The sequence below is a fragment of the Geotrypetes seraphini genome, chromosome 9 (genome assembly GCF_902459505.1).
Source record: "Geotrypetes seraphini chromosome 9, aGeoSer1.1, whole genome shotgun sequence".
NCBI classification, from domain to species: domain Eukaryota; kingdom Metazoa; phylum Chordata; class Amphibia; order Gymnophiona; family Dermophiidae; genus Geotrypetes; species Geotrypetes seraphini.
The window spans coordinates 178,896,625-178,913,212 of record NC_047092.1 but is presented as its reverse complement, the minus strand read 5'-3'; the positions used below and the strand labels follow the sequence as shown (position 1 = coordinate 178,913,212).

Sequence of the window (16,588 nt, the reverse complement as noted above, 5' to 3'; positions counted from 1 at the left end):
TTTTCAGCTTTTCTTAGTCTTCAATTAAGAAAGGTTGCCTTAAATGATTTATCCAGGACAAAGGAAGTGAGGGCTAGTTGGAGGGATATAATTGACTAAATGAATTGAATAATTGGCTATAGAGGGAGAGTAGTTGATGGGGGAAGTGAGTAATGGTGGAATAGGCTTGGGAGACTGCTGCAAAAGAGAAGGTAAGAGACTGCATTCATCTCATTAATTTAAAAAGGCCAGTTGAAAAAATATGCCTTTAATTGTCTTTTGAAATTTTGAAAAGATTCTTCCTTTCTCAGTTCTATGGGCAAACTGTTCCATAATATTGGGACTAAAAGTAAAAAATGCACAACTTCTAGTCGTGGCAAGATGAGCCTTTGAAATATGGGGAACTACTCTATTATCATTCAAAGATCTTAATAAACACCTAGGTGCACAAAATAACACCAGGTTAGAAAGATATAACGGTTGCAACTCAAACAATGCTCTATGTGCTAACATCAAAATCTAAGTTCCCATTTCCCTTTTAATATGGAATGGTAAGTCAGGCTCTGAAAAGTTGTGGTACGTCTTGAAGGACATTTCCCTCCCCCACTCCCACCCCATTTCTGCTCTAACTTTGGAGATGTTCGGGGAGTGGCAGGGGTAAAAGGTCTTGGCTGCTGGTCCCTAAGTTTATGGGATGCCTCTTAACTTCCAAGAAAAATTGTTGATACCCACTGTACACTGATACAATTCATAAATTTTTTAATACATAGAACCCTTCTGTTTTCAATAAAATGTATATTTGCTTGCCCTCCCTATGATGTATTTTGTTGGTAGCACATATACACAGTGTGATGCCAATAGTGTTTCCTGTGTCTGTGTCTTGGCCTTCTGGCTCCAGCAGGGGGCTGAAGGAGAGACACTTATTAAAGCCACCTCAAGGCTATATGAAACCTTTAGCACCGAGAGGCTGAGAGGAAACACTGCCGGCTCTCACCATGAAAGTCTTCAGCTGGCTGCTACTTTTCCTGGTCTGCCTTCACACAGGTAAAGTGCCTGAGAGTTGCTGCTGTTCTGTCATTCTCTGAATAATTTTACAACCTTAAATGGTGGGTTTTCTACTTTACAGTTCTGTATCAGGATTTTATGTCATATTTCCAAACTGGTCAATTGTTGTCTTATCCCTATTCCATTCTATTGGTTTGTGATCTTTTTTAAAGTAAAAATTAAGAAAAAAACACTTGAATTCTGACTTGAAGTGCCCATCTGCCCTGGGGGGGGGGGGGGTTCATGTGTGCAGAAAAAAAGATCACCTGTGCGGCTTAATCCTGTGTGACACACTAGAATGTGAATAACATGTAGTCCTGGGCTTAGAGACTTACCTGCATTACTCTGTCCTGTGCTTGCAGACTACAACTGTGTTGTACCAGAGAAATAACTCAGTTATGTTCTTATTTGACTGCACACAGCACATCTTTGTACTCAAATGCTGGAGACATGGGCATGGTTAACTCCATTAATGCAGAAAGCTGCCTCTGTTCCAGTCGGGCCTGTGGCCAGGAGTCAGGAGAAGTGCGGTTTGTGAAGATTTGGCTACAGATCCTTCTCTGAGCCTCCCAGCTCCTGTGTGTAGCTAAATGCTTAAGGTCTAGGCTGGAGCAGAAGGACAAAATATGGTGTTTTACAGAGCAGAAAGTAGGCAATGACGATGAAATCAGTCTGCTCCTTATGCTAAAGTGGACAAATAAAGACAGTCAACAGGATTGTGAGTATCTTTTGAGCATCAAATGGAGCAAGGCTAACTTAAGACAATATGAATCTAATTCCCAGCACCTTTTAATATTCTGACTTCAAAGTGGGGATAATAAGAAGAAAAAGAAAACTGATGCTAGCACTGGATTCTTTCCATTTTGGAATTTTTCTTGATTTTTTTTTGGGTAACAACATCCAGGACTACCCAATTAGAAGAAGCCTGCTTAAATCACTACTGCTACCACTACTAGCTATAGTGCTGCTAGATGTAAGCAACGCTGTAAGCCCGGTAGGGCTTACAATCTAATCAAAAAGACAAACAGGACAAGTAGGGGGTCAGTGAGTTTCTCAGGCATGAGTAATATACAAGAGAGTGGGGGTTAGGGGTTAAAAGCAGCCTCGAAAGGATAGGCATTTAGGGCTGGATTCTGTATAGGATGCCCAGTCTCAGCAGCCGCCTAAGCAGCTTTTGACAATCGCACATGGGTGCCCTATATAGAATCGCGTCTGTCCATCAGGCTGCCTGCCTCGGGGTATTTTTTTATTGGGGGGGTTATACAGCGGTAGGACGCCATTCATAGAATTTGCCCCTTAATCTGGATTCGAATACTGTCGGGGACGGAGCTTAATGTACTGACTCGGGTAGTCTGTTCCATGTGTATGGTGCAACAAGGGAGAAGGAAAGAACACAGTCGAGTTTGCAGGAGAGGAGAAGGGTACAGATATGAGAGACTTGCCATGACGTTCTGGGAAAGAGTTTAGGGAGAGAGAAAAACTTACATGGTAACATAGTAGATAACTGCAGATAAAGACCCGAATGGCCCATCTAGTCTGCCTAACCTGATCTAAAAATTTGTTAGGGTTTTTTCTTCTTCTTCTTAATTATTTCTGGGCAAGAATCCAAAGCTCTGCCCGGTATTGTTCTTAGGTTCCAACTACTATGAGTTACTGAGGCAGGCTGACATGGAATGGATTGACCAGTCATTGTTTGTACCATTTGTTCTGTTCTCAAAATTGGCAAAGTATTCTGTTATGTATTTTGGGTACAAGCTTGAGGCTAGGCTTTGTAGACTCTGATATATTTAGCAGAGAGGTACCTTCAGATTTATTTTATTAGATTTGCCTAGTCTCCATAGTTGAAGGTGAGCCAGAAAAAACATATACAGTTCTTGTTTTTCGTGATAGTATGGTTCCTGAAAATGTTTGCAAACCCGCAAAATCACAAATAAAATGCTGGGTCTATGGGGAAAATAGAGGTTAAATTCCAGCAGTACACCTTGTACCTCAAAACCATGGAAAGTGAACAATGGATCCTATTGGGGTTTGGTTCCTGCATGGGACAGCACTTAGAGTACCTATAGATGCTTGTAATTCTCTGGAAGCTTGGGAGGGTGGGGGGCTATATCTGGAAGCAAATGCCAGACCATGAAATGAAAATGAAAGCAAATGCGTGAACACAGCAGTATGAATGGGGAATATCAGTCACAATGGATAGAACCGTATATACGCAAAATTGCACATTGGGAATGCACGAATAATAAGAGTGGACTTTATAGCATTTACATACACCTCCAAAACTGGGCACCAATCCACAATGTGCACCCAACTAAATTGGTCGATAAGCCAATTAGCACCAATAATTAGGCACCAATTTGACTCTGCCTGCGCAAGTTGCTATGCGCTGTACTATAACAATGTGCGGCCAGGTCTCCATAGCGCACAACTCAAAGAGGGTGTGACCATGGGTGGGTCGGGGGCATTCCTAAAATTTGCACACTGTTATAGAATACCAGGGATAAGCATTCCCAGATTGGAAATTACATCTGGACTCAGCATTTGCAAGTTCTGGTGCCGAAATCGGCATTACGTGTCGTTCTGTAATGGGCAATCGTCTTTACGTTGAGGGCCCAATTCTATTTTTAGCACCATTTACTGAAACTAGCCTGTACTGCCCAGAAGCATACTAAATACACTCTCAACACCTTTTTAGTTAAATGCATAAGTAGAGTTAGCCTTCCCTTTCTGTAAGGGAATTAAATCGGCTGGGAAGCTCAGTCGATCTTTTGTTTTCAAGTTTGTAGAGATCTGGAATGAACTTCCTGACTCCATTAGACTTATAGGCCAGCTGCAATTATTTTGTAAATTCCTGAAAACTTTGTTCTCGCAATTTTAAATGGTTTAACTACAGCCTCAACGAAATGATGATGATATAGTTATTTTTCTTATGCTTTTCTTATGTACTTTAGTTTTTAATTAGTTCTTCCTTCTCTTATGTTTTCTGCTATGTACTCAAGTCTTAATTATATGTGAACCGAGACGAGCTCCACTGGGAAATGACCCGGTATATAAACCAAAGATTAGATTAGAAGTAAAGCAAAACAGATAGTGCAAAGGAGTCCATATTCTAATACTGTATGTCCTTGAAAGCAAATACATTTCCAAACTTTTCTTAAAATCTTGCATTTCTACACAGCACTGTACATTAAAACTTTCAAGAGGCCAGTCCCTGCTCTGTAGAGTTTACAATCTAATCAAACAGACAAACAGGACAAGTTGGGGGTTAGGGAGTTTCTCAGGCGTGGGTGCTTTACCAGGAAGTTTGGGTTAGGAGTTGAGAGCAACCTTGAAAAGTGGGCTTTTAGCCTGGATTTGAATACTGCTAGGGACAGAGAGCTTGACATACTGACTCAGTCTGTTCCAGGCATATGGTGCAGCAAAAGAGAAGGAAAGTACCGGGAGTCTGGAGTTGGCAGATAAGGAGACAGGTAAAGATAGTAGAAGCTTGCCCAATGATTGGAGTTCTTGGGAGAACTATAGGAAGAGATAAAGAGAGGAGAGAGATTGAGGAGCTGCAGATTGAATGTCCTAAGTCAATAAGAAGTTTGAGCTGTATGCAGAAATGGATAGGGAGCAAATGAAGTGCTCTGAGGGGAGGGTTTGTGAGAACATAGCGACTCTGGCAGAATATAAGCCTTGCAGCAGAGTTTTTAATAGATTGAAAGGAAGAGAGATAGTTATGTGGAAGACCTGTGAGAAGCAAGTTGCAGTAGCCTAGGCAAGAGGTGATAAGGGTGTGGATAAGGGTTTTGGTAGTGTAGGTGGAGATGAAGAGTTGGGTTTTTGTGATATTCTAGAGAAAGAAATGACTGACAGGTTTTGGTGGTCTGTTGGATTTGTGCAGAGAAAGTGAGAGGAATCAATGACAACTCCAAGGTTGTGAGCTAATGAGACAGTGAAGATGAAACTGTTATCCATTGAGATAGAGAGTAGGGGAAGAGGAGAGGTAGATTTAGGTGGAAGGATAAGTAGTTCTATCTTGTCCATGTTCAGTTTCAAGTGGCAGCAGAACATCCAGGCAGCAATGTTGGACAGGCAGGCTGAGACTCTCCTGGATTCCTGTAGAGATTTCTGGTGCAGAGAGAGATAGCGAGATCTGGAAGTTGTCAGCTTAGAAGTGATATTGAAAACCATGGGATGAGATTAGAGCACCAAGGGAATGAGTATAGATGGAGGAATAGAAGAGGTCCCAGGACAGAACTTTGGAATACCCTGACTGATAGTGGGATTGCAATGGAGGAGGATCCACCACTGTATACACGAATGGTGAGATGTGAGACATGAGAAGAGAACCAAGAAAGAACAGAACAATGAACTCCAAATGAGGACAGCATATCAATAATAATAACTTTATTCTTCTATACCACCATAGTCAGATGACTTCTAGGCGGTTCACACTGAAGAAAGCTGGACAATCAGCGAGTTACAAAATGCAAATAGTGAAAGTTCAACATATTAACACCAGGGTCCACTATAAATGCGCCTGTTTAGCATTCAAAATCCTACATGGTATCCTCCCTCCCCTTATCCCTCTTTCCTGAAACTCCTCAAACCCTAATACCACCAGATCCTCCCACAAATTAAAACTATCCTTCCCCTCGCTAAAAGGCATTTCCCACACAGGAAAGCTAGGGACCTCCCTCCACTTCAAAATCACTGAGCTCTGGAACAACCTTACCTCCCCTCTTTGGAACTTGAGCTCTCTCCAGGTTTCCGCAAACATCTGAAAACCTGGCTTTTCACAAAAATGTAAGTCTCCCTTAGGAATTCTAGGAAACTCTTATATCTTGGCACCCCAAGTCCTCTAAATCTTCTTCACACTGCTACCTCTAACCCTCTGTTGTAGTTCCTTCCTATTTCTTCCACTGTAAACCGCGCCAAGCTCTACAAATGTGGAGAAGATGCGGTATACAAACCTAAGGATTAGATTAGAAATAGAAGAAAAATATAAATATACTGTGGCTTCTGTTTAGGAGATAAATCTGTCAAACAATACAGTTTTAATTACTCTCTGAAAGGTGCCTTAGCTCAGCCTGGCTCCATTGATGTAGTTTCCCAGCCAAGACTGCTGAAGGTGGTGGTGGTCAGCGTCAAAAGCAGTGCATAGATCGAGGGTACCAGAACATTTTTGCCCCCAAGGTCTCTAATTCTTGAGGCTGTGTTTGGCAAAATATTGGTTGGGTCATGGACCCTAGTGATTCACCCCATTCCACTGCCAATGCCTTCAGTGTACAATAGACCTTCTGACCCTCTATGACAAGGGTGTCAAAGTCCCTCCTTGAGGGCCGCAATCCAGTCGGGTTTTCAGGATTTCCTCAATGAATATGCATGAGATCTATTAGCATACAATGAAAGCAGTGCATGCAAATAGATCTCATGCATATTCATTGGGGAAATCCTGAAAACCCGACTGGATTGTGGCCCTCGAGGAGGGACTTTGACATCCCTGCTCTATGAGAGTGTGCTGACCCAAATTCCCCGAACCTTCTGACAAAGTACTTTGACCTCCCACTGTCTTCAGTCTAACGCTATGTGCTTTGTCATATGTCTGACCATACCATGTTCCTCCACACTCAGTCATACTATTCACCGTCTTTGTCTTACTACACTATAATATACTGTAATGTACTATACGGTACACCATATTTACTAGAGAATGACATGGGGAGAAATTTTTCCCCTTCCCCGTGGGAGCTTTTCTTGTCCCTGCCCCATTCCTGCAAGCTCTGTCCTCATCTGCACAAGCCTCAAACACTAAAATCATAAGTGTTCAAGACTTGTGCAGTTAAGGCAGAGCTTACAGGAATGGCTCAGGGACAGCGACAAAACTCACAGAGACTTGATGGGGAAAAATTTGTCCTTATATCATTCTCTAATATTTACCACATCATATTTTATTTTCTGCCATGCCTGTTAACTATATCTACCATCTCTGTCAGACAATGCTTGCCATGCTCTCCTACCACATTATAGCAGAGAGGGTGACACAGGGGTTATGGCTACAACCTCAGCACCTTGTGGTTGTGGGTTCAAAACCATGGTGCTCCTTGTGACCCTGGCAAGTCACTTACCCCCCACCCCCCCACCCCCATTGCCCCAGGTACATTAGATAGATTGTGAGCCCACCAGGATAGACAGGGGAAAATGCTTGAGTACCTGAATAAATTCATATAAGAATAGCCTTACTAGGTCAGACCAATGGTCCATCAAGCCCAGGAGTCTGTTCTCACAGTGGCCAATCCAGGTCCCTAGCACCTGGCCAAAACCCAAAGAGCAGCAACATTCCATGCTACCGATCCAGAACGAGCAATGGCTTCCCCATATCTGTCTGGGCTCCCCTAGGAGAACAGTATAGAAAATTTGTGTGAAAAGCTTCAGCCTCTGATAGCCAGAGCTGCTATTGTGACATCATCATACCTCATTCCACCAATACCTAAGAGCCAAACTCATCAGTGATGTCACAATGGCTTGATTGTCCTATACTTGGCTCACTTTTACTACATTTTGAGTTCCAGAGTGGCGCAGTGGTTAAAGCTACAGCCTCAGCACCCTGAGGTTGTGGGTTCAAACCCATGCTGCTCCTTCTGACCCTGGGCAAGTCACTTAATTCCCCCAATTGCCCCAGGTATATTACATAGATTGTGAGCCCGCTGGGACACACAGGGAAAAATGCTTGAGTACCTGAATAAATTCATGTAAATCATTATGACCTCAAACTGAATGAATAAATAAATAAATATATGTTCCAAACTATCTTCTATATATATAAAATCGGAGGTATGTATGTGTGTATGTGCAGCGATCACGCAAAAACGGCTTGACCGATTTGAACGAAACTTGGTATGCAGATCCCTCACTACCTGGGATGATATGTTCTGGGGGTCTCGCGGCCCTCCTGCACACGTGGGCGGAGCTACAAACAGAAAATCAGATTTCACCCATTCATGTCAATGGAAAAAATGTAAAAAGCTGCCATTCTCACAGTAATTCAAAAACGGCTTGACCGATTTGAACGAAACTTGGTATGCAGATCCCTCACTACCTGGGGTGATATGTTCTGGGGGTCTCGCGGCCCACAACTCTATGTTGCTTGCTCAAGGGTGGGTTCACCCAAGAATTTATATGTTCTTGCTCCAGGAGGTGAAACTAAAATTGTTGTTTATAATCACGTTTTGCATTAGTTGTATTGTATTCATTTTGTCAAATATTTCACATTATAATTTGAATATTGTACTTTTTTATTAAGCTGTAAAAAAATAATTTCATTCACCACTATAAAGTATCTTTATTTGAATCCATTTACAATGTTATTGCTATAATTAAATACCCGTGCAACGGCGGGGCATCAGCTAGTATATAAATATAAAACGCAAGTGGAGCATAGCTATGGAATTCTTTCCAAACTTTCTGTGTGTTAAATTCTACCATTTAACCTATGCACAAAAGACTTAAGGCTCCTTTTACTAAGGTGCGCTAGCATTTTTAGCGCGTGCTGAAGATTAGCATGCGCAAACCTCGCGCAAAATGAAAAATACTAACACAAGCTCTATGGAGGCGTTAGCGTCTAGTGCGCGCTAAAACTGCTAGCACACCTTAGTAAAAGGAGTGCTTAGAATTCCTCATAGAATTATTTATTTCCCCATATGTTCTTTCTTTATTTCTTGTTCTTTGTTTCTTGCACATCATTGCTTCTCTCACCCTTTTCTTCTAATGCTCCATCGTTATCTTTAATTCACCATTTGTGGAATTCTCCCCTAGTTAAAATGTATTGTATGATCATTTTTATTTTGAAAAATTATATTTCTATAACATACGGGCAAGTTTACTGTGTTGAGGTACTTTTTTTAATCTATTTTATAGAGACAGTTTGGGGACTTAATATTTAAATGCAATCATAAAAATATCAGCATTAGGGCCCTCTCTAATATGCACGATGAAACTCAAATAGTTGCATCTGAGATACAAAATTATGGAAGATTAAGATATAAGACCACACTTTCTGCTTCTGCTACTCAACTGCAGCTCTTTGAAATTCATCTCGTAATTTATTACTGACATTTGATCACCTGCTTATTTGTCCCTGAGGAACCCAAAAGCAAATAAAACCTCCTTGCCCATCAACCCCCCCATCCTTCCACACTAACTTACAGGGCTCCTATAACTAAGCTGCGGTAGCGTTTTTAGCGCGTGCTAACCCCCACGCTACGCAGAAAAACTAACACCAGTTCTATGGAGGCGTTAGCATCTAGTGTGCGCGGCATTGTAGCTCACAGTGTAACAGCAGTGGCGTACCAACGGGGGGGGGAAGTCTGCCCTGGGTGCAACCTTAGGGGGGGTGCACAGCCGGACAGGTCCGGAAAATTCCTGGGCTGCGATGGCACTCAGCGGCATCGGCGCCCCCCCTGCCCCGCGACAGCACTCAAGTTCGGCCTCCTTCTCCCGGCATCAGCAGAACTTCAGATCGGCAACAGGTGCTCAGTCAAAAGCTTCCCCTGACTCAGCTTCCTGTTTCCGCCCAGGCAGTTCAGTCAGGGGAAGCTTTTGACTGAGCACCTGTTGCCGATCTGAAGTTCTGCTGATACCGGGAGAAGGAGGCCGAACTTGAGTGCTGTCGCGGGGCAGGGGGGGGCGCCGATGCCGCTGAGTGCCGTCACAGCCCAGGAATTTTCCGGACCTGTCCGGCTATGCACCCCCCCTAAGGCTGTATCCGGGGTGGACTGCCCTCCCCTGCCCCCCCTTGGTACGCCACTGTGTAACAGTCCTGACATCCCCATCTACACACAATTTCCTTCACCCCTAACTAGGAATACTCACCTTGCAGTATCGTCAGCTACCTAAACCCCCCCCCCCCTTAGATCTACTGCAAAACTGTCAATCTGTACACATTGAATAATTAACTGTGCCTTTGTTTTTCTGTGGAAGATGAGCAGTTAAACATTAAATGATGCTCCAAAAAAGAGGCTGTTCCATAGTTTCAGAACAAAGCCCCCCAAAATGCACTGTTTTTTGTGCTCAAGTAGAAGCAGTCAACAGTCCATGCTGTGAAGATGATGTGCTCTGTTCAGTGCGTATGGAAGAAAGAAGAGTTGACGAACTTGTACAACAGACCAAAAGCATCAAATACAGAAATGGTGCTCCACGGGGATCCAATGAGGTTTACAAAGAGCAGGAACAGTATGATCAGATCAGATAAACTGATTTTAAGTGGAAGAAAATATGATCATACATCCCTGTACTGGTTACCAGTACGAGCCAAGTGTTTCTGGTTAACATTTTGTATGGCTTCTGTCCTGGTTATTTAACTCAAGTCCACTTAGTAATAATTATTTATGGATTTTTCCTCTGGGAATTTGTCCAAACCAAGTTTCAGCACAGTTATGCTAAATGTCTACGTCCTGCAGTAACAAATTCCACAGCTTCTGTTCATTGAGGTTTGTTTGTTTTAAAGAACAAAACTCACTTTCTCCAGTTTGTTTAAAATCTGCTTCCTATTAGGTTCATGGAGTGTGTGTCCTCCTACTAGATGAAATGGTGAATAATCCATGGGGGGTTTTATTTAAATAAATTTTTATTGATATTTAAGAAAAAATCATGTATACATCTATGAATCTCATCACAATACAATACAATATAAAATAGATCATATGTATGAATACCGAAAACCAAAACAAACAGAACCAGCAAAACAGCAAATTAACAATTAAATAATGATCATTGATACTATCATAGATATAACAAAAAGGACAGTATGGATGGGCATCTTATTCAGGCAAATCATAGCCAGTCATTTGGTTTATCAGGTGCATGACTATAGGATAGCAGCAGCTCCCATATTTTAGTAAATTTATGTAAAGCATTTGATCTTTCTGCAGAGACACACACATATTTGGCAGTTAAACAGTATTCCACCAGGTTATACTCCACAACTGATGTTGCAATATAATTTTAATAGCCAAATTGAGCAAAATTCTTAATAATTTGGAGTGATTCTCTGGTATTGGCTGCAAAAGACCAAAATGCCCCAATACCATAATATTCCACAAGTCTCATGATCAGAAATAGACTTCCATCCTCTCTCTTCCCACCTGTTTCTTCTTCAAGCTGAAGAGCCGTAGCTGCATAGACTTTCTTCATAAGGGAATTAGTCTGTATCTTATCATTTTTGCGGGATTTTCTGGTTCTCTGCAATATTTTTTTTTTTTAGATGGAATGATAAAGATCTGTACACAGTATGAAAGGGGTGGATGCACCCCAGATCTGCACAGAAGCATTACATAGAAACATAGAATATGATGGCAGAAAAGGGCCACGGCCCAACAAGTCTGCCCACTCTAATGACCCACCCCTCTAAGTTGTTCCTTGAAGTGATCCCACATGCTTATCCCATTTTTTCTTAAAATCTAGTATGCTGCTGGCCTCAATTACCTGCAATGGAAGATCATTCCAATGATCAACCACCCTTTCAGTGAAGAAATACTTCCTAGTGTCGCTATGAAATCTCCCACTCCTGATTTTCAACAGATGCCCTCTTGTTGCCGTAGGTCCTTTAATAAGAGGGCATCCGTTGAAAACCAGGGGGGGGGGAGATTTCATAGCAACACTAGGAAGTATTTCTTCACTGGAATGATCTTCCACTGCAGGTAATTGAGGCCAGCCGCGTTCTAGATTACAAGATTTTCTGTTGCTTTCCAAATAATTTTTAACATTTTATTTGCTTTTGGGGCTGCTGTTGTCCACAAGACTCCAAGATCCTTTTCTTGGTTGGCGATTTATAGCCTACAGTTAAAATATTGGTTTTGATGTGCATCACATTGTATTTATCCACTATTATTTCACTGTTCTGTGAAAACATGTGGCCAATTTTCAAAGGCACAATCCGGATAATATTTACATTTTATTTTTATTCAATATGAGGTCCATTACATTAATATCTAAGCAGTTTGCATGGCCAAAAGTTAAATAGGAATTACAAACAAGCAGGTTTCAAATTTATTCATAGCTTGATATACCAGCCATCACAGGTATATGGTTGGTTTACAATAATAGGAATAATAATAATAAAAAAAAGAAAATATTTAAAATTACTTAAAAAAAAATAAAAATTTAAAATAAGAGTAGCGGGAATGTGGCCAAGACAAGGACGTAATTTGGACGGGTGGGAGAACAAGAGGAGAGAGAGGGAAGGGAGGATTTTAATTACATTGTATGAAATAAAAATAAAAGGAAGGGGAGAGGGGAGGGATAAAACAAGAAGGGAAGGGAGATGTCACTTCTTAAAAGCGATTTTCCATTTATTGTTACGGGGTTTTTTTCCCATTTTTCCTTATTTTAGGTTCTCAATTGGAATTTTGATAGGCGTCTTTAAATAGAAATGTTTTAAGGTGTGTTTTGATCTTGTTTAGGGAAGGCCTAGATTACAATATTTTAATTCAATACAAAATTATACTTGATGATGAGAAAGGAAGAGAGGATGTGTCACGTCAACAGCACCTGCTATCTAGATAAGTAACAATGAGCAGGGCTAACCACTGAATTTCAGTGCCTCTATCCAGATAGTACGACTGAATGGGAAGGGGTAAAACGCTGACCTTACGGATCTAAATCTACACGTCCTTAAAAATCTTAGCTCCGTTAAAAATTTGAGCTCCATGCCACTTTTTATGTGTAATCAATTTTTATTTTCAAACAGAAAAGTAACCTACAAAGTACAGGCAACCGTGGAATAACAACAAAGTAGAACCAGAATACAAACTAGACTAACTTTTAGTCTCAGCATAGGTTATGGCTCTGACAGACCTCCATGATACTTTAGCTTTGACGGACCCTAGGCTGAGACTAAAAGTGGCAAAACTTTTGCCCTGAGGTCTGTGCCACTTTTAGTCTCAGCATTAGGATCCATCAGCGCTAAAGTGTCATAGAGGTCTGTTGGAGTCATAACTTATGCTGAGACTATATATGGCATGGATCTCAGATTTTTAAAGTATAGACCCGCGAGGTCCATGAGGTCCGCATTTTACCCCTTTCCCCGACTGAATCAACACAGGATGTCCCAGCATTAACCGGATAGTGATGGGTGAGGCATGAAATTATGCAGTTAGCATTAGCAATATTCAATAGGATTATTTGGACAGAAAATGTGCAATCCTAAATTATTGGGCTAACAGCACTGAATATTACTGCTATCTGATAAGTAGTCAGCAGTCTATCTGGATATTCATTGCCACAGTGGTTGATGCTGAATATCCGGGAATATTTTTTTAGCCACTATAGTTGGCATTTAAATGAAACACCAGCGGTGAAGGTCAAAGTTGGACCCAATGGAATTTTAAAACTGACTCAACTGACTTCAAGAATGACCGTGGCTTTTGCCAGCAGACGCCTAATCTAAGCTCAACTCGGATCTATTTCCTTCGCTGGGTGAGCAGATTTAGGGCTCCTTTTACGAAGCTGCGGTAGCGGTTTAACACGCATAATAGCGCCGGCCGCGCTAGCTGCTACCGCCCCCTCTTGAGCAGGCGGTAGTTTTTCGGGTAGCGCGGGAGTTAGCACGTGATTAAAAGTCACGCGCGCTAAAGCCACTATTGTGGCTTCGTAAAAGGAGCCCTTAGAGATCACTGCAGGCTGCGAGTTTGTCAGCAGTTTCATTCGGTGGAGTTTTTGTGACTTTTCCCTGTAAATTTGTTGTTACAAGCCAGGAGAAGCCTTTCCATTTCTTTTTGAATATGCTCTTTTTCGAAGTAAGTCGACGACAGTGGGACTTTTGCCATTTCATTTAATTAGATTTACAACCACCCATCATCAGGCTTTGGAGAAGTCTGGCTTACGAGCAATCTGTTGCACATTTCCCAGAGAACAATAGTAGTATTAGGGGCTATATACAATGTCTAACAGGTGTTTATTGAGAATTGTTTCTCTGTAGGTTTTCTTAATTGTTTAATTGCCATATGTTTTTTAAATATCACTTCTGTCTGGGGGCAGTCTCGCCAAATGGTTAGTTTTGCACATACAATGACAGTAATGAATCTCGCTGCTTAGTCAGGATTGAAGTCTGCAAAATCCAGAGTGGAGTAGAACGGGTACAAGTGGATCGATTTTTCACTCGATGAAGTGACAGGGAAATACTTTTAAAACCAATAGGAGGAAATATTTTTTTCATTCAGAGAATATTTAAGCTCTGAAACGCGTTGCCAGAGGTTGTGGTAAGAGTGGAGAGCGTAGCTGGTTTTAAGAAGGGTTTGGACAAGTTCCTGGAGGAAAAGTCCATAGTCTGTCATTGAGAAAGACATAGGGGGAAGCCACAGTTTTCCCTGGAAGGTAGTATGGAATGGTACTAGTATTTGGGATTCTAGAATCTTGTTACTCCTGGGATTCCAGAATCTTGCTATTCTTTGAGATGCTGGAATGTTGCTACTCTTTGGGTTTTGGCCAGGTACTAGGGACCTGGATTGGCCACCGTGAGGATGGGATACTGGGCTTGATGGACCAGTAAAGCTATTCTTAGGTTCGTATGATATGTATCATGCCACTCTCTCACACTTGTCAGAGAGCGCGTCCTTCTGGCGTTCATAGGATGTAATGTGTAGGCCACATGTCCTACCTATTTTTACAAAAGGCTATGCATTCGCATCCTGACTGCGAGACAAAGGCTTCATCTCATTGATTAGTTAGTAGTTCATGGCCAGAACTGCATCAGTTCAAGTGTGCCCAATCTTTCAGGTAACGCTCATTCAGCTTGTACTCTAGTACAAGCTGAGTTTTGTAAGGAAATTATATATTAAAAAAAAAAGATCAAAAAAAGAAGAAAATCTTTAAAAAAAAAAAAAAAAAAGATATAAATGATCTGAAAAGCTAAAAAAAACAATAATGAATGTTTAAAGTGAAATAATTGATTAAGCTGTGAACGGACAGCATAAACTGTGAAGGTTTAGTCGATGAAAGAAATCCATCACCACGATAATGAAAGGTGAACAACTGTGTGATCGTTGGAGTGGTGCTCTGAGACACTTTCCTTCACTTTTGTGAGCAATTTTCAGTGCATTAGAAATCACCAGCACGTTCTAATCTTTTATCTTCTTTTATTGGCTCTAGGTTTCTGTGATATAAGGTGGTGTACCATCTCGGAACAAGAGCGCAAAAAGTGCGATGCAATGAAAAACGCCTTTGCAGGTGCCAACCTCCTTCCTGTCTTGGCCTGTGTGCAGGGTAATTCTTCCATTAGCTGTGCCCAGATGATATCGGTAAGTTTCAATTAACACTCAACTGATATATTTGAAAATGAGTGGATTAAATCAAGGGCTGAGTATGCATGAAGTTTATTAGGACAATGGTCTTCGTCATAAGGCATATGGGGGACAGGCTTAAAGATCTCAATCTGTATACTTTGGAGGAAAGACGGGAGAGGGGAGATATGATAGTCGTTTAAATACCTACATAATATAAATGCGCATGAGTCGAGTCTTTCATTTGAAAGGAAGCTCTGGAATGAGAGGGCACAGGATGAAGTTAAGAGGTGATAGGCTCCGGAGTAATCTAAGGAAATACCTTTTTACAGCAAGGGTGGTAGATGCATGGAACAGTCTCCCGGAAGAAGTGGCGGAGATGGCACATGGGATCTCTTAGAGAGAGGAAGAGATAATGATTATTGTGGATGGGCAAACTGGATGGGCCATTTGGCCTTTATCTGCCATCATGTTTCTATGTTTCTAAACTATTTGAAGGCAGCCTCGCCTGTTATTCCTTCACTCAACGAAGTTGAAATTGTATCTTGCTGTCATCTCTCATCCTTTTTGGCCTTTGGACCTGAACAGTCCTTAAAAACGTAGCAATTTTTCTACTGGTTAAAACACTGGTTCCCAACCCTGGCCTGGAGAACCACCAGCCAGTCAGGTTTTCAGGATAGCCCTAATGAATATGCATAAGAGAGATTTGCATATCATGGAGGTGGCAGGCATGCAAATCTGTTATTTAAAGGAGATGGATATCATTGGGCATTTAAGACAGATTGTTTTATTGTAGTTAATTGCACAGATCCTCTCAGTAGCTCTGTCTGTTTCACAGAGGGCAGAATGTGTATAAGTTGTTAGACTTTGGCCGGAACATCTGACTCAACACCTGTTCCCCTGGTTTATGGGCTTGGTTGAAGGACATATCCATCAACATTGCTCAACTTCCCTAGGATTACTTTGGAAGCAGACTAGATCCTAGTGTGAAATGAAGTCTGAATTTTCATGGCACTGAGAAGGAAAGATGTGAACAGAATAGTAATTTCTCTTACAGCAGAGGTAACACATAGAAATTTTTTTTTAAAAAAGCCAACCAACCTTCGAAAGCTAATCAAAAAGGTATCACCTTATTTCATGCATGTTTTGTTTTATTTCTACTGGATATATTACCTTTAAAAGTGGTCTAACACAGCTACCACACAATTCTACTTATTCCACAAAAAGATCCGGTTGCCGTCACCGGGTCTTTCCTCTCTTCTAGGGCATTCATTCCCAGCACTGAATTCACTTTGTTCCGCCAC

The 16,588-nt window shown here is 41.5% G+C and overlaps 1 protein-coding gene across 1 annotated transcript in view; it reads left to right on the top strand.

Moving 5' to 3' along the window:
* Window positions 1–914: 914 nt before the first annotated feature.
* Window positions 915–16,588, top strand: part of MELTF (melanotransferrin) — a 59,955-nt gene continuing 44,281 nt past the window's right edge. Inside the window, exons 1-2 of the mRNA XM_033958214.1 lie at window positions 915–1,023; window positions 15,154–15,302. Of these exons, the coding sequence (XP_033814105.1) occupies window positions 975–1,023; window positions 15,154–15,302 (198 nt within the window). The 5' untranslated portion in view covers window positions 915–974. The remainder of the gene's footprint in view (window positions 1,024–15,153; window positions 15,303–16,588) is intronic.